We start from the raw sequence: 18,068 nt of genomic DNA, 5'->3' as shown, positions 1-18,068 counted from the left end.
TTGCCTAGATGCTAAATTATGTCTTTCGTTTGCAAGATCTTGAGCAACTGAACACTTTTCTGCATTAGAGGATTCTAGACAGCTTTGTGAAGATGCATTCCCATTCATTGTATTTTCCTTCCTTTAATATTAGATGTGGTTTACAGTTTAAAAATAATAATACTTGAACAGAAAATCAAGCAAACTTCAAGAAACATTAGAATGCCTTCTTACAGGAAAGTTTGAAATACTTTTCTTATATAGCATTCACATATTACTGTGATATGTAGATCCCCCTCGTCAAAATAGCATCAGAAGCTGGCCAAGGACCAAAGCACATGTGATGCAAGAGATTCAGACTGGATTTCTTATTTGGACAACACAGGTTCTTGGGCTCCAAGTCTGAAATTGATCAGTGCAGCAGTGTTGGCAGTAGAATTATACAAATACAAGATCATGAAGCTGAGGCTCCAATACTTTGGCCACCTCATGAGAAGAGAAGACTCACTGGAAAAGACCCTGATGTTGGGAAAGATGGGGGGCACAAGGAGAAGGGGACGACAGAGGACGAGATGGTTAGACAGTGTTCTCAAAGCTACAAACATGAATCTGACCAAACTGCGGGTGGCAGTGGAAGACAGGAGTGCCTGGTGTGCTCTGGTCCATGGGGTCATGAAGAGTCGGACACGACTGAACGACTAAACAACAACAAAGACACTATACCCGTCTATCTCCCTTTCTTACAAGAGGTCAAAACAAGGGGTGCTGGGCAGTTCAGATCAATAATTGCTAGTGGTTGCTGCTCTGACAAAGTTTGGATGCCTTACACTGGCTTCTTTTAAAAGAAGTGTTCTCTTCTTAATTCAGGATATCAAGTCATTGATCTACCACATTATATGGTTTGGCCTCAAGCATTATGCTCCAACCTCATGAAAATGAAAGTCAGACTTTCTATTTCACACCATTCGTTTCCACACCAATTATAAGGAGCCCTGCAATATTTGTGGTGTTAGAGGATTTGTTTTTATATTCAAGTCATCTCTAAAGCAAGCCAGCCATTTTTGAAGAATATCCTCAGTAGGCAATCACTGTGGGTAGAAAAGGATGCTCATATCAAGGACCATAAACACACAGAAAGACTGCCATGGATCCATATTCCCATATGAAAAGCCCAATGTTATTTTTCTAGAAAAATAAGTGGTGGAACTCACCACCACCGTCTCCCTTGTTCTCTTATAATGGCAATGACACTCACTTGAGTGGTACCAGAACTGAGTTCCTGAAAGTTCCACCTGGAAAAGCCTCTGCAAAGAATCATTCCAAAGCTTTTCCCTACTCAGCTTCATTAGCTTTATCAGGTGAGAAGTACTATGGCAACACCCTCTCCATCCAAAACTGTGGTTTGAACAAGCAATGCTAAAACAGGCCATCCAAGTTGTCCCAGTGAATTCCCTACTCACCTGAGACGTAGCGTCCTCTTCTGAAACTTTCATATAAGGTCCGTGCATCCTCGTGGTAATAAGAAAGAAGCTTGCCATCAGGGATAAGAGCACTTCTTCTAGCTCCTCCCTACATTCAGAAATTATTCAGGTTAGTTGGCAATGTGGATGATGTACTACAAGGCCCCACTCCCCACATTAGACTTAACTCAGATTAAGACTACCCAAGGTTCTTCTCCCTACAATCTGTACATAGGGTTTTCTTTTTTACAAAGTGCTAAGATAAATGGCTACACCAGTTGAGGGGGAAAACCAGCAATGCATTTAATGATGCATGAACCCCTAAACCACCACCACCACAAGTAATAATAATTAATGGACACAGACTTTCCATGTTCCCTTGATCAGAGCCATGCCTTAAGACCTAGAGAAGTCTCCACCTGCAATAGTCCTCTCCTAGATCTCCCTTTTCGCTTCTAGGTGTTTCCTGCCTCCCACCACCTTAAAGTAAACTTAGGGATACCAGCAGCAGTGAAGCTAGTTCAGTTTCAGAGGCAGGGGGAGAGTAAACTCGCCTTATTAACTGGCATGGGCTTCCTAGACCATGGGTTTCCAACTCTCCTCCTCCCATTGTGGAATTGATACTATCCCTATAGCACGTTTCATAGTGCCCAGCAAACGATTTAAGAGCCAAGCAAGTATAGAAGCACCACTGTACTTCCTCTTCATCCATCTCTGTCCATTAGGGTAGCTATCAGATCTCCTTCAGAGGCCATCTGTTTCTAAGACAGTCGTAATTAGATGTCAACAAGATCTGTAGCCATTTCATTTGGCTGTCCTCATGAATCGAGCACCATTTCCTCAAGAATTTGTTAGTTGACTCCATGTTAAGTGAGATGGTGCATGACCCACAAAGATGCTTTGTAGGCACACATACAGAAGCTGTTGTACTGATGGTTAACCAGTGACTGTAGCAGAATCCTGTTGACTGGTCAGCTGTGTGACAATACTGCCCCAACCAAGCAGCCTTTGGAGAGAACAATTAACCTGGCAAGTCTGTTCACCTTTTATCTGGTGTACAGCATTGCAGCCAGTCAGCCGAGCCTCAACAGTTTTCCGGCATAGGGGGAGGTATCCCCCCCCCCGTGTCATCTGTGCCAGGGACAGCCCCAGCCAATCTGCGGCCAGGTTGGGTATGGCCATGGGCCATTTAAATTTGGAGTGGCCGGCCGGCTCCCTCTTCCTTGCCTCTTCTCCTGGAAACTTTCTTACTTGGGTGGCTTGGCATGCAAAGGAATCTAACATTTACAGGCCTAAAAGGAAATTGTTCAGCTGCTGCCCTCTATTTAGATCTAAACTCTTGTTGATCCCAGGTATGTTTCTGGGGGTAAGTGTGTCAGTTTTCCCTGTAATGTTCATGGCTAGCACTCAAGTAGAATCCCAGAACAATATAAGAATGCAGATGTGCACAGTACCATCAGCATACGTGCCAACAATATTGGCTGTTGGAGAATGTAGATTCCCACCGTCCCCTATCTACCACCCAATACTCACTGAGAAAGGTCATAAATCTCAAGTAGTTTCCATAGCAAGTCAAGTACCGGTACATTTCACACAACAGCATCCAATGAAGGGTAAGCTAAGCAATTCATACATTTCATCTAGCCCATTCATCTGCCAACAGCGGCTGATGACCTCTTTCTCTTTTCTTTTACCTCAGTGCCAAGCGACTGCTTCTTCAAGTCAACGGGAGCTGCAATTGGTTTTGGTTTGGTTATCAGCCATAGGAAGACTGTTGTTCCGAAAGTAACAAGACCAATCAAAGCAGGAGTTGGGAGTGGTGAAAACAAGAACTGAAGTATCCAAATCATCCTGTTGGATCAGTGCAGACAAAGTGGTGAAGCCTAAAGCAAGAGGCACACAGCAATTAGAACACCATTAACTTTTCATACATAGCTTAATAAAGATGTTATCCAGTAGCATGACAACGAAATGTTCCCAAGATAGTTATTATTATCCAAGGCTTAATTTAAACTGAAGGCAACCAATCCACCATCTAGGTTAGCATCTGATCATGATGTGCTGTAAGTACCATGGTACAGATAACTAACTTTGGTTGTGGTAGATTCTGCAACATCTCCAAGAAGAGCAACTTATTCTATTTTCTAGTCATGTTTCTAGTCCCAAGGATATGCTATTCATTCTTATCTCCATACCCTCCTACAGAGTCTATAGAGCTCATTTCCAAGTACACATAAGTAGCTCAGTGGTGCAGCACCTGCTTTGAATATTTAATCCTACCATTGGCAGTTCAAAGAATTAGATGATGCAAAAGTCTCCTACTCTGGAGATCCACTGCCTGTCAGAGCATGCAGTACTTGTCTAGAGGGACCAATGGGTCTTGCCTACAAGGCAACTTCGTATGTTCATTTAACTTATGTTTCCTTGTATGGTTTTGTTCCCCACTTCCACAGCCCCTGCCCCAAAGATGGGCAGTTGTCATTCTGGGCACATACACTATTGGAAAGCTTAGCGAGAAAATTAGTTTAAAGAGTTCCCAGCTCCAAGACAACTCCATCAAACACTGAGAAGGACTTTGCTGGCATTTTCAAGAGATATGGAAGGAGACTCTGCACTTTCACAAATTGCGTAACATACTACAGCTACTGACTTTTGCCCTTGGATGTGTGGTTTGCTGACTTCTAAGTGTATTCAAGAGTTGCTCATACAGGAAGCCCTTTTCACCCATTTATCAAGAGAGGTCATTATACCACGAACTATGCTAAAGTTTACACAACGATGAAGTGAGCTGACTACATCTGTTTATCACTGAAGTCCTGCATCTGACCCAAGTACAATTCCATTCCTTGTAGCTAACCAAATACCAATGCACCTCTAAGCTCACGCTGTATCTCCCCCACCAACACAAAAGCAGATTTACAAAGTAACTGCTGCTAGACAAATGACTGCCCCATACTCTGATATCTTATTGATATCGACTGGGGGCAATAGATCAGGACTTGTTGGTAGATCTATGGATGATTTGCAGTTGATTGTCAAGGACTATTCAGCAACAGCAAAAAAAAACAACAACTCCCTTCCTGCTCTAAATTACATTACTGAAATGAAGAAAGCTTGGAGAAAACAGGAAAGGGGGTTGTATGTAGAAGGACTGTTGTCTCTGTTCATTTGTGGTACTGAAAACAAATTCCTGGGCTCAGAATTATTTAAATCTAAGTTCTAGTTCTGACCGGGTTACCACTCTGGGCGGCTTCCAACAAATTAAAACATTAAGCACAGTAAAACATCAAGTATTAAAAACTTCCCTATACAGTAGTAGCAATACAACAAAAGAGCTCTGAGGCACTTGACTCAACAATTTGGCATTATTTATGATTCTTTATTCAATGCCCATACCCGCCTTCATCCAAAGTTCACAGGGCAGTTTACAATTCATTCCACAAAGTGTCTGCCATGGCAGATATCACCCTCATCCTGGCTGACAGCAGCTTTGTCAGGGAGCCATATACAGAGAAGGGCCTTTAAGTATTTATTAAGAGATTCCTGCCCAAGAGTCCTTTAAAGATAGGAGGGTCTACCATAACATCCCTCCATCCCTTTTCCTATGCTACTAACTGCATCCATCCCTGGGAAGGCCAGGGAAGCAGGCAGTTATCACTGTCCCCCAACACTGCTTCAGCTACCACTGCTGCTGCTGGGAAGAGTCAGGAGACAGATTATTACCCAGCTGCCCAAGAAGAAGACACATTTGGCTGCTATCTGAAATGGGTTGCCAAGTTGGGCACAATAGCAGAGGGGCTACTTTCCCCTGTCGCCATTGCGGAACCTTAGAAGACCAGCAGTTGGAGCAGCCAACAGTAACATCTGCAGCCTAGAGTGGACAGTTAACGCATCATCTTCCAAGGATGCTGGGAGGAGGCGGGAGCGACAGCCTATCCAGCTACTCCAAATGACCTGCTCTACACCCAGGGGGGCTTGTTCTCTTCCATGTACCTTTATCTTGTTAAGCAATCTATGGCCTTTTAAACTGTGAGGGGGGGTATTGTTTTGGTTTGTTATTCTGGTATTGCGTTGTTGTGCTTTAATAATGTAAAGCGCTCTGTGAGCTTCAGGCAGAGGGCAGTTTTGAAATTTAATAAACAACAACAACAAAATGGGAACACTTTAAAAAAGAGAAAAGATGGCTGAAATAACCTTGTGGGTTAATTTTCATTTTGGAGGCTGCCTTAGCTGTTATTGGGCAGAATGATATGAAAAATCTTGTTCACACTCAACACATCTGATTAAAGCAGCCTTTGACAGCCTGGTACCTTCCAAGTGCTTTAGACTAGAACTCCAATCAACCCCAGCCAGAACGACTATACTGGGTGGGGCTGTGGGGAACAGGGTAGGGTAGGGTAGGGTAGGGGTGGTGGTGGTGGTGGTGTGTGTGTGTGTGTGTGTGTGTGTGTGTGTGTGTTGCAGTAGAGCATGATCCTCAAACCTGGTGCTCTCCAAATGTTTTGGACTATGTGGAGGGCAAACCTTAATAAAACTCTACTCCATGGGTAGGCAAACTAAGTCCCAGGGGCTGAATCCGGCCCAATCGCCTTCTAAATCTGGCCCACGGACGGTCCGGGAATCAGCGTGTTTTTACATGAGTAGAATGTCCTTTTATTTAAAATGCATCTCTGGATTATTTGTGGGGCATAGGAATTCATGCATTCATTTATTTTTCAAAATATAGCCCAGCCCCCCACAAGGTCTGAGGGACAGTGGACCAGCCCCCTGCTGAAAAAGTCTGCTGACCCCTGATGATCTAAGCAGACAGGTCTCTGACTCTTGCCTCCCAAATCCCATAACACCCGTGTATTATGCAAACAGTATCTCATACATTACTATTCCAGTTGGTGTATAATGAAGAGGATCTTATTAAAGTTGTTGCTGGTTATTAGAGCACTGCTTAGTTGGCCAATTATTCAGTTCTGGTCATTTTTTTACTGGGCTGAACACATTGTTGCGTGTTTGTATGTTGCCTAGCAAGGACCTTGTCCTATAAACACAGCCTAAATATGTAAATAAATAGACAAGTATAGTATTCAATCTACATCCGGTAACTCCTGCAGCCAAGCTGGTGCCAAGTCTATTCCTCTGCTTTCCTTTGGACCACATTAGTGAGGCTGAGAGAGGGGGGGGGACTTGTTGTCTGGGCAGCCCAGACCCTCCATACACACTGTCCAAAAGTGCACCCCACAGAGGTCACGTCAGTGCTGGTAACACAGCAAAAAGCAACACAGGCACTGAGATTCTTCAGCCCAGGAGGCACAGTCCATTCTCAAGACAGATGGATATCAACAACAATATTCTATTAATCCAGCTATTGCTATTCTTCCCATGCTTCCTGTCCCCACCTATATGGAGAACAGTCTTGTATGGATTGAAATGCTCTCTTTAGTAAACTATTATTTAATGAAAAAACCCTGTCTGTTTAAAATTGAGTTAAAGTTCTCTCGTGATGGCTCAAACGCTACAAAGCCAAGAAAATAGATGCCAAAGATTATGCCTTAAGAAGTATGTCATGGCATTTTGCAGCACCACAAATCATGCTTGCTTGCAACTTGCACCCACACTTTTCCTTGATCTTTCTGGCACAAATCCTGGTGGGAGGAATGAATTATTTGGGATGAGCAAAGTTGCCCCACATTGTCCTGGTCCAGTACTGCCTTACGCAGCATCTGAACATTGCTGTGTTGCCAGAGAAATCATCCTGCAAATTGACCCATGCCTCTTTCTTGCTTATATCAGTATCTAGTAGGTTGGGCTAAACAAAGAGATGGGAATCGTCTCCGATTCAGCGGGGCAAGAATAACACTCCTGGTGTGTGCGAGAATAGGGTTGTGAGGTGTGGAGTGGGAACTGCAGTGAAGAGCAGGGGATATGCATGGTTGTGGGTGTGCTTCCCCACAAAACATTTTCAAGTTTCCAAACATGCTCATGGGTCCAAAAATGTTGATGAGCCGTTGTTTAACTGTTGCAACCCACTTTGTATTCCATAGGCACTGCACGTAGTATGCTTTCTTTCCCAGTTCTGTTCTCATGAACATGCATTCAGCATGCCTCCATTATATAAGACTTCTCAAAGGTATTCAAGCCTCCTTTTGATAGAGCATTTCTCTCACACAGTACTTGTATATTACAAGTGTACTCATTGCTAACTAGAAAGGCCACTTATCAGAAGTCTGATAAGGAGCAAGATTGTCCAAGATTCAGTAACTTTACTCAGTTTTTATTTAACTAGACAAGCCATAGTTCAATGGCAGAGAACATGCAGAAATTTCCAGCCTCAGTCTCCGCCATCTCCAGGTACAACTCCCATCTGAAACGCTAGAGAGCTACTTTCAGGCCATGTAGTGGATAATAGGGAGCTAAATGGACATGTTTTCCAACGTGACATGAGACATTTTTCATGTTCCTCAGCAAAGCAAGGTTAAAACTAAACTATAAAGATTTCAAGCAAACTCCTGGAAGTTATCCATCAATTATGTACAGCAGCAATCAGAGTATTCTTATTCCCCAGAACAAAACATAAAAAACAGTGAAAGCTTTCACTCAGCTTCAATTGCTTTTTTAGTCAGTCAAAACCAAACCAAAACCCAGAGCTACATTACTATTTATCTAAGCATGTCTGTGCTGCATAAAGGGATAACTTAAGCCTTGACCTTTGAATCTCTGTCATAGAAACTGGATAAACAACTGCTGCTAGAAGACCCAAGTAGAAAAGCAAGTCATCTGTTGAACGGTGTTGGTATACATACTATACCTTTGAGTTCGATTCTCATCTAGTTACATAAATCTATGCAACAAAGGCCATGTTTCGAAGCGTAAAGGGGTCTTGAGAAATTACTGTTTCTAACCCACTACCGCAGAGTTGCAATATTACCACCTTCTACCCTTTTAACATCCTCTCAAGATACAAATACAACTGACTGAATAAAAACAATAGCATCCGCCAACGAAAAGAGCCATATTCAGACATCCGGTGTGCCTTTTGCTAACCTCTAAAGTTATCAATAGTATGCACAAGAGGAGGAGGACAAAAGCCAGGCATGCATTAAAATTGATCTGTAACATACTAAATCTGACAATGCTTCTTCCACTTACCAGCTAGCAGCCTCCCACCACACGCTTGCAACAAACTCAGACTCACGGCCTTAAATAGCAGCCACTTCCAGGAAGTGCTGGGAACAGCTCACACGAGAGGGAGGCCTCTCAGGCAGGAAGTGACTCATTTTTCTCAGGCTTTTTAATGCTATGCACATTCGCTTAGAAGGAAATCGCTCTGCACTCAGGGGGGACTTGCTTGCATGTGCCTTACGTAGCTCCAGATAGCTGCAACAGGAAGGGAAGTGGGCAGCCGCATTTAGGCTAAAAGCACCAGAAAATAAGCTAAGTTATCTACAGGTTGCTTTCATTTCCAGCTTAAGACCTTCATCTCCATTTAAAAACAAACGAACATAATTGCCTAGAATTGTGACAAGGGAATACAGAGTTCCCACACAGGATAAAGAACTATTCTGAACTCACTTACATATAATTTTTAATTTCACTGCAGAGAGGATGGGGTTTGTATGTGAAAGTCCATGAAGTCCAAGCGGTTCACCCCCTAGCCTATGCATATTTATTCAGATGTTCTACTGAGTTCAATGGAGCTTAATCCCAGGTGCATGGGATGGTTCGTGAATCGTATAATTCAACCCCTGTCATCTGCATCTGCTTCTGCTACTTGCCCTCTTTGTCCCAGCTATGTTATGGTTTGAATATGATGCTAATCAATGACTGAGCGCTGCCTTCCCCAACCTGATGCCCTCCAGTTGTTTTGGACTGCAACTTTACCACCTTGGACCATTAGTCTTGGTGGCTGGGGCTGATGGGAACTCTAGTCCAGCAATGCTGGAAGGGTATCGGGTTGGGAAAGGTTGATTTAGTATTATGTGAAGGAGCCTCGGGCAACAGCTCACTGCAGCAGCGACGAGACTGCAAGCTTTGAGCTCCAATTAGTTTTAGGGTTTAGGGAAACAGGCCAACCATGGTTTATTAAGTTGGCTTGTTTCCTTAAATCATATCTAAGATTTACCATGTATAATTGTAAGTTGGTATAATAAGCTGCAATTACCTGAAAGCAAAAGCCTTTGAACTCTTTCCTGCAGGCATAGTGGCAGAAGACAGGAAAGGAGGAATACCAAAAACAGAGACACCTGCATGTAATCCTAAACTTTGGTGTAAGTGTCGAAACTTGCCTGTCTGTTGTTATGTCATTTTTTTCTCTTCATTGGAACTTGTGTTCCAAGTGGCTGGCTCTTTTGTTGCCTCTGCTACTTTAAGAGTAACCTACAATGTAACAGGTGAAACTTTTCTATCCCTGTTATCTCCATATCTGGAAACACCTGCTTACTTATAGCCTATCAGGCTGTTAATGACATAGGTTCTTTTTATCAGCTTTGGCTGATACAGCAGCTACGGTTATTCCTGGAGCAAGATAGTTTGATCATAGTAGTTCAGGCACTGGTAACTTCAAGGCTGGATGAATGCACTGCACTCTATGTAGGGCTTCCCTTGTTCAGTCCATAAACTTTAGTTTACTGCACAGGGTCTCTGGCTCCTTTAAAATAAAAGTTGTGAAGCAAAATATGCAAGCACCATTTAAAGAAACTGCTTTGCTAGCTATGAACCTGCCCCTGCCTTTCAGTGCTTTTAGCCAATGAGTGAAGTCAGATCTGTGAGTGCTAGAATGAAATGCAGAGACTTCCCAAAAGAATACTTGAAAAGGGGTTCTGAACGGAGAAGGAAGGGCTTCCTATTTATTTCTAGTCAGATTTTGGGTCTTCCTTGATGCACTATCAGCCCAATGTGTTTCCCCCTCCTTTTTGTGCATGCATTTATTTATTTTTTGTTCTAGTTTTAAACACTCTGCAAATGCAGATACAACAAAAATCCATCATTAGTATATCTGCATTGTAGGGAGGTTGGTATTCTGGTTGAGAAAGGATAGGCTAAATCAGCCCTACAAAGTGGTGGAGTATTATTGCACCAATGTTATAGATCAGGGGTGCTGAGAGAGGGTAGTGAATTACCACTCTGTATTCAGTGTTGTTATACAGCTCTAGGGATAAACAAACAGAGGAGGGGTCTGACAAATTGATTTTAGCAGCAACATGGGGAGGAGGGGAAATAATTGCTTTCCCAACCACGAGGGGGGAATAGGATAATGGTGGAAGAGGTTGCTGTTGGAATAATAATAATAATAATAATAATAATAATAACAACAACAACTGTTGTTTATATCCCGCTCTCCCCAGCCGAATCCGGGCTCAGAGTGGCTAACAACAGTAAAATGATAAAACATTCTAAAATCATTTCATTATGAAATTAATTCCAATCAAATTAATGGCAACCATTAGGCTAGAAGTTCTGTGAGGATTGCCAAAGGAGGGAGTCAGGCTGTGCCCTGGCCAAAGGCCTGGTGAAACAGCTCTGTCTTGCAGGCCCTGCAGAAAGATGTCAAGTCCCACAGCGCCCTAGTCTCTTGTGACAGAGTGTTCCACCAGATCGAAGCCACAGCCGAAAAAGCCCTGGCTCTGGTTGAGGCCAGCCTAACCTCTCTGAGGCCTGGGACCTTCAAGATGTTTTTGTTTGAAGACCATAAGTTTCTCTGTGGGACCTACCAGGAGAGACGGTCCTGTAGGTACGAGGGTCCTAGGCCATATAGGGCTTTGAAGGTTAAAACCAGCACCTTAAACCTGATCCTGTACTCCACCGGGAACCAGTGCAGCTGGTATAGCACAGGGTGAATGTGATCTCGCAGCAAGGATCCTGCAAGGAGTCTTGCCGCGGTATTCTGCACCCGCTGGAGTTTCTGGGTCAGTCTCAAGGGCAGCCCCACGTAGAGCGAGTTACAATAATCCAGTCTGGATGTAACCGTCGTGTGGATCACAGTGGCTAGGTCAGGGCGAGAGAGGTAAGGAGCCAACTGCTTAGCTTGGCGGAGATGGAAAAATGCCGCCTTTGTTATAGCTGCAATCTGCGCCTTCATGGAAAGGGAGGTGTCGAAGATTACACCCAAACTCTTAATGGACAGTGCTGGCACTAATTGCGCCCCCGCAAGAGATGGGAATTGCCCCTCCAATCCCATATTGTCCCGACCCAGCCAAAGGACCTCTGTCTTCGAAGAATTTAACTTCAACCGGCTCCCACGTAACGATCCAGCCACAGCTTCCAAACATCTGATCAGTGTGTCTGGGGCCAAGTCAGGGTGGCCATCCATCAACAGATAGAGTTGGTTGTCATCAGCATACTGATGGCAACCCAACCCAAAACTCCGGACAAGCTGGGCGAGGGGGCGCATAAAGATGTTGAAAAGCATTGGGGAGAGTATCGCACCCTGAGGCACTCCACACACTAGGGAGTGGCGCGATGACAATTCCCCCCAAGCGCCACCCTCTGTCCCCCGACCAGAGAGAAACATGCGCAGCCATTGAAGGACTGTGCCCTGGATCCCCACGTCGGCAAGGCAGTGTTCCAGGAGTTCGTGATCAACCATGCTGACAGGCCTAGAAGAATCAGCAGCCCCGACCCGGCTCGATCCAGCTGTCTGCGGAGATCATCTGTTAGGGCGACCAGAGCCATCTCGGTCCCATGACCAGCGCGGAAGCGGGATTGGAATGGATCCAGAGCCAATGTTTCATCCAGAAACCCACCAAGCTATTCAGCAACTGCTCTCTCAATCACCTTACCCAGGAAACTCTAAAATAAACTCTAAAATTATGGGTATATTCATGTCAAAAGCTCAAACCCCTTTTTTCTCAAAGTAAAATAAAAGGGTGACTGACATGTGTTGATAGCATTGCTGTAGTTACTGTGAGATCTAAATTGTAAAGAAGCACAAGAAATGTTCTTTAATGGTTTAATATTGAACTGATCCACATATGGGCACCTGAACTTGGGTTCCTGATAATCTTACATCTCTTTTAATGCATGCATACACACCTGCCATGCCTGGTTTTGCACTGAACACAGTATTACCAGCCAGAGGCAAACTAATGAAAGACATTACAGTAATGTAACTGGTTTACAGCTCATGAAACTTGAATTCTTTGCATTGTTCAGGGTTGGCACGGGAGGAAGGCAGGCATCTTGTGCTTTTCACAGCTGTGTGGCAGGCAGAAATTCGATTTCCGCTAAGGGAAACGCTTCACCTGCTGACATTCTGTCTGTCAAACATCTAACAGCTTGTTGTGTGGTCTCTGATAGATATTTTTGGGCCCTCCACCCAACCCACTAAAATGGCATACAATTTTGCGCACAACACCAAAGATATGCCAATTGGTATTCTCTTTTGCATGTTAAATGGAGGGTCCAGTCGACATAATGAGCCCTGAAAATTATGTTGGCGCTCCATCATTTCCCTAGCAGTAGTACATTGACTCAAGCTAACACATCAAAATCAGAGCCGAAAAGTATCGTATTTTTCGCTCCATAGGACGCACTTTTTCCCTCTTAAAAACTAAGGGGGAACGTCTGTGCGTCCTATGGAGCGAGTGCAGGGGGGAGGCAGGCAGGAAAAGCCCCCAAGAGCCACATACAAGCTTCACGCAGCTCTTGTGGGCTTTTCCCCAGGAGGGAGAAGGGACCACCGCTACCCGACCTGTCCTGGGGGCTGGGGTTGGGGGAAGCGCGGGCTTCCCCCGCCCCCAGCCCCGCAAGCTCCGGGAGCGGAGGCAAGGCTGCGAGCAACCTTGCCGCTGCTCCCGGACCTGTTGTAGGGGCTGGGGTCGGGGGAAGCTTGGGGTTACCCCGCCACAGCCCCGCGGCTAAAAACAAAGCCGCGCGCAGCCTCTCCCGGCTGGAGAGGTTGCGCGCGGCTAAAGAGGAAGTTGCGCGTGGCTGTCTTGGCTTCTTTGCTGTTTGGGGCCGGGGGGGGGGAGAGAAATAAGATTTTTTTTCTTGATTTCCCCCCCTAAAAATTAGGTGCGTCTTGTGGTCCAGTGTGTCCTATAGAGCGAAAAATACGGTAGTTCTGCTTCCCATAATTCTAAGCATTTTGTTCACTATCCTTTTTTATCTAGTCGTGATATCATACGGCATGTGCTTTTGCAAACAGTTGTGGGAACTACTCTTTGCTTCTTGCTGTGCAGTAAACAAGGCTGCAATGAGTTTTCATTACAATGCTTCCTCGTGTGAAGGCATAAGGTTCCTCCGGGCAAGGCAGGATTTGAAATTGCACAAAAGTACTTTTTAAAAAACCCAACTTTCCCACTAAAACAACAATAAGCAGTTGTACTTCCATAATTAAATTTGTTGCCTGTGATCCTCACAGCTTTTCCAGACTGACACTTGTATGCCTTACTACCTTTATGTCAATAATGCTGTGCAAGAGATTCAGAAGGATAGGGCAAAAAGTGAAGAATGTACCATGTCCAATGTTACCTGAAGCTTACAACATCAGCGCAGCACATGAGAGGAGAATCAAAGAGTTGGTAAAGTGATATATGACAGAATTTTCCAGTTTAACCAATTGTATAGATGACCTTTAATTTGTATAACATTCTTAACTGGTACCATTTAACGCTATACAAAGAGAAAGCTGTGTATGATCTGTATTTTGATCTATATCTCTAATTGCCATATGTAGCTTCAGTTTAATAATAATAATAACAATAATAATTAATAAACACTCACTGAATGGTACAAGTGGAACAACTCTTCCTCTCGCTCTCAAGAAAAGGACATAGTGAGGTTTCAAAAAAGGAATTAATTACCATCAAGATTGGCTCCCAAAGCAGATATAAACCATTGATCATTCAAATGAATAATTCCAGGGGGGATTCATACAGGAAATGAGAGGCATTCTCATGGCATCTTCAAAATTGATAGAGTTGTTGTACCCTCTGAGAAGTCTTTAAGAAACTTATGTCATGATACAGAAACGAAATTTTGGGTTCAGTGCGGTCTAGAATCGGATTTTTCATTTATGATTGCAGACTTATTTGTTAGATCACCTGCTTGTCATCAGAATGCTTTGTATTCACCCGACACTAACTATTTTTATTATTATTTAGATATACCAATTCTTAATCCGCTACCAGTGTTTAACAGCTATCAGCTATTTTGTTTCCCCATAATCTTTAAACAGCAAAAACTAGCTATTTAGCATCACTGGATGTTGACTGGGAGAGAGTTAATTTCAACGCTTACCTTCTTCCTGTTGATCAACCACAAAAGTGAGTGAAAGCTTGTCCCCCACGAGCCTCACACTGAAGTTTAGCACATGCTCCTCTCACAAGTAGTTCCTGGAGCTGGTCTGCTTCAGTCATCCATGCTCAGAGGGCTCTAATAAAGCAACAGCATTGCACTCTGCAATCTTTGAACATACCTTGTAGCAGGTTCAAGGGTGGGGCTTGACGTGATCAAACAGATGGAATAGTTTGAGCTGGTGAAAAATGCCTGTTTAGCAAAAGGCTAAGCAGTTAATGTTTACACAATAGCTCTACAAATTTGTAGGGTGTCTAAAGTTGAAAAACCAGCACTGGCTTTCGCCAGCTGCTCATCAGAGTACCTAAAGCAGAAGTATGCAACCCAGCATGCTTTTACTGGTGAATTTTGAATCTTTCTCATCAGAAAGCAGGGAAAGTTGTGTGAGGAGAGCCTCACCCAAAATATGTAACAATGGTTGTACGCTGTTGCAATATGCTCCGATCAATGCATATTGATCGTACCTCCTATATTTTGGGGAAGGATAAGTGCCATGGTGATATGAGTGAAAGATGTAATTGCACATGAAGATGAACTTTATGAAATATGGCAATCCTAGGCAGTAGGTACTTGCAGCTGGTTTCACTCTCAAGGCACCATTCTGTGACTAGCTCTGGCTGGTGGACCATAAGGGTCTGGTGAACAAAAAAGTCTATTCTGCAAGGCGGAAGACTGCCCAATCCTGATTTAAGGCCATAGAACAACGAACAGGTCAAAAGGGGCCTCAATGTAACAGCAAGAGGATAATTCTATAACTGAAATCATCTCATACACAAAAAAACCTCTTTGACAAACCAGATTGTCTAAAATAATAATCATTCAGTGTTGGGTTTAGGTGGGCCTTTTGAGGGTGGCAGGGATTCGCCAATGTTGCTACAACAACCAAAAATGTCCAGCTCCTTATGGATGCCCACCATATTTTAATTATGTAACTGGGATAGCTCAATCAGTAGAGCATGAGATTCTTAATCTCAGGGTTGTGAGTTCAAGCCCCATGTAGGCCAAAGGATTCCTGAATTGCAGGGGGGTTGGACTTAGATGACTTTCGTGGTCCCTTCCAACTCTACAAGTGTATGATGTACGTATGAAAATGGTCTTTTCCTGCAGCATAGAGCAATCCTAAGCATATTTACTGACAGCCCTCTTATTAGTATTAGTTTCTCATTAACATGTAGACAAGTTGAGCAAGTCTGTTCAGTCACCTTGGTATCTGTTCAGTCCCACCATAAAAGCCAGCAAACAGATGCTGAGCATACAGAATTCTACCAACACGATGGCAAAACTTAAGTGAGTCACACAAGGATGGCCCCTTTCTGCCTGGTTCTGTTTCATTCATTGATAGCAGTACAATATCAGGGGAAGGAGTCACTGAGCCTTGTGAGACAGTTCATTGCTGATACAGTATATTACAGAATTCACCAGATATATTACTACTGAACATTTGTGTGTATGCGTACACACAATGTGCCCCACATACCTTAAGTTATCTCAGCAATCTTTAAATATTCCCTTGAAAGTAGGTCAATATTATTTCAGTTGGAGTGTCTATGTGTGTTATGGTTGAGGGGTGGGATAAAGGTTCCTTCATTAATCAACTGCTGGGGCAAGATTTCAGCTGGGATTTCCTAGCTGTTACCTTATAATCATTATGCTCCTATTAGTTTGATCTAAGCTATTTATATAATGCCTTCCATCAGAATTTTGCAAAGCAGTTTACATAAAAGAATTAAATTAATAAGCTTCCACTAATATACATATTACACCCCAACTTTTACACGGGAAGACACCCGAGGACACCAAAACCTGCATTCCTGTACCCGTGAAAATCTACGAAAGCAAATATATATATATATATACACACACACACACACACACACACACAATAAAGTTCCATAGATAAGCTACACTATTATTCATGATCAGTATCAGAAGCTGCTTCCGGAACGTTTACTGTGGCTGCATACAAGATTTTTGCAGCACCCACACATTTTTGCTATTTAGTCCAGATGTACACTTTTGAAGAAAAATCCCATAATTAAAAACAAAACACCTGTTGCCAATGTCCAAATTGTGATATCTCAACAACCTGTTTGCAATATTAACACCACACCCCTCAATCTGGAAGCAAATAAATATCTGTTGCTAGGAAAAATAATCAGGAAAGTGTTAGTGCAGACTTCCTCAACCTCGGCCCTCCAGATGTTTTGAGACTACAATTCCCATCATCCCTGACCACTGGTCCTGCTAGCTAGGGATCATGGGAGTTGTAGGCCAAAAAAATCTGGAGGGCCGAGGTTGAGGAAGCCTGTGCTAGTATCTTCATGCCCTGCTTGTTGGCTTCTCAGACTGTAATTTCCCAGTGTTTCATACTACTGCTGCTTACCCAGGAGGAAGGGGCAGAGCGGAGCTTGCTGCTGGTGCAGTGGCAGAGACAATCTGACGCCATACTCGCACCACACCAAGCTCAGCTCCTCCCACCCCTTTCAGAAACCATCTGCGCCATGCAGCACTGGGAAGTCAGGTCAGCAGTGCGTCCCTGTCTGCACTACCAATCACTATTGCCCCCAGAGGCAACTGGTTGGCCACTGGGTGGGTTTCTGGTCAGATCAATCAGGGTTTTCCCTACATTTTTATGTTCTTAACACTCCAGCCCTCAGAACAGGGTGGCTCTTGAGTAGCCCTGTGGTGGCAGTTTGGAGAAAAAGGCCACCTCACCGGGAGCTATGTGCTGGGAAGCTCATGAGTTGTTCTGATTTATCTTTCTTGTCCCCTCAGGACAAAGTGGTCCTCAGGTAGCCCTTTGGTGGCAGTCAGGGCATGTGGCCCTCAAGCTAAAAACATGTCCCCACCTATGCTTGGAAAGCATGTGTAAGCTAGTGTCAGCAACAGGAAGTGACAAGTGTTCCCTAAGAGATTTTAAATATCAGAGACTCAACAGGGACATTAAAGTGGAATCCAAGCATCTGCTTTAGTGGACCTGGACTTTAGGACTATTCATTGATTAAAAAAACTGGATCAAAGGGAAGAAATATCGGACATGTAACAGTCAGACACAAAAAGTTTAAAGATCATTCAGAAGACTTCTAAGTCAGCATATTGTTATCACCAGTAAAAGGCAATAAAAATGTAGCATTCCTCCCCCCCCCCCAGCAAAGCTGCTTAGAAACTTTGCCACAAGTGCCCACCAAATACCGAACCTTTCTGTGGATAATTAAATGATCCTAATCACATGTATTTCAAAATGAGCTTACATATACAAAATTTACACACTTGAGAGGGCTTATAATTTCTGAGGTCCACCAATTGCAAAATAGCAGCAGCAGTTTTATGTTTTTTAAAAGT

The 18,068-nt window shown here is 43.6% G+C and overlaps 1 protein-coding gene across 3 annotated transcripts in view; it reads right to left on the bottom strand.

Moving 5' to 3' along the window:
- ACSL5 (acyl-CoA synthetase long chain family member 5) overlaps positions 1-14,850 on the bottom strand; it is a 28,581-nt gene extending 13,731 nt beyond the window's left edge. Inside the window, exons 1-3 of one of the 3 annotated variants that reach the window (XM_083441737.1) lie at positions 14,670-14,850; positions 3,134-3,322; positions 1,440-1,548 (exon numbers count right to left, since the gene is read on the bottom strand). In XM_083441737.1, the coding sequence (XP_083297863.1) occupies positions 1,440-1,548; positions 3,134-3,289 (265 nt within the window). In that variant the 5' untranslated portion in view covers positions 3,290-3,322; positions 14,670-14,850. Of the gene's footprint in view, positions 1-1,439; positions 1,549-3,133; positions 3,323-5,162; positions 5,321-8,579; positions 8,667-14,669 lie in introns of those variants that run through there. The other 2 variants (XM_083441736.1, XM_083441735.1) reach the window with 2 other exon arrangements.
- Between the last annotated feature and the right edge of the window lie 3,218 nt (positions 14,851-18,068).

This window comes from Podarcis tiliguerta (genome assembly GCF_965153285.1).
Source record: "Podarcis tiliguerta genome assembly, chromosome: 5".
Taxonomy (NCBI): domain Eukaryota; kingdom Metazoa; phylum Chordata; class Lepidosauria; order Squamata; family Lacertidae; genus Podarcis; species Podarcis tiliguerta.
This window is presented reverse-complemented; position numbering and strand designations above follow the sequence as displayed.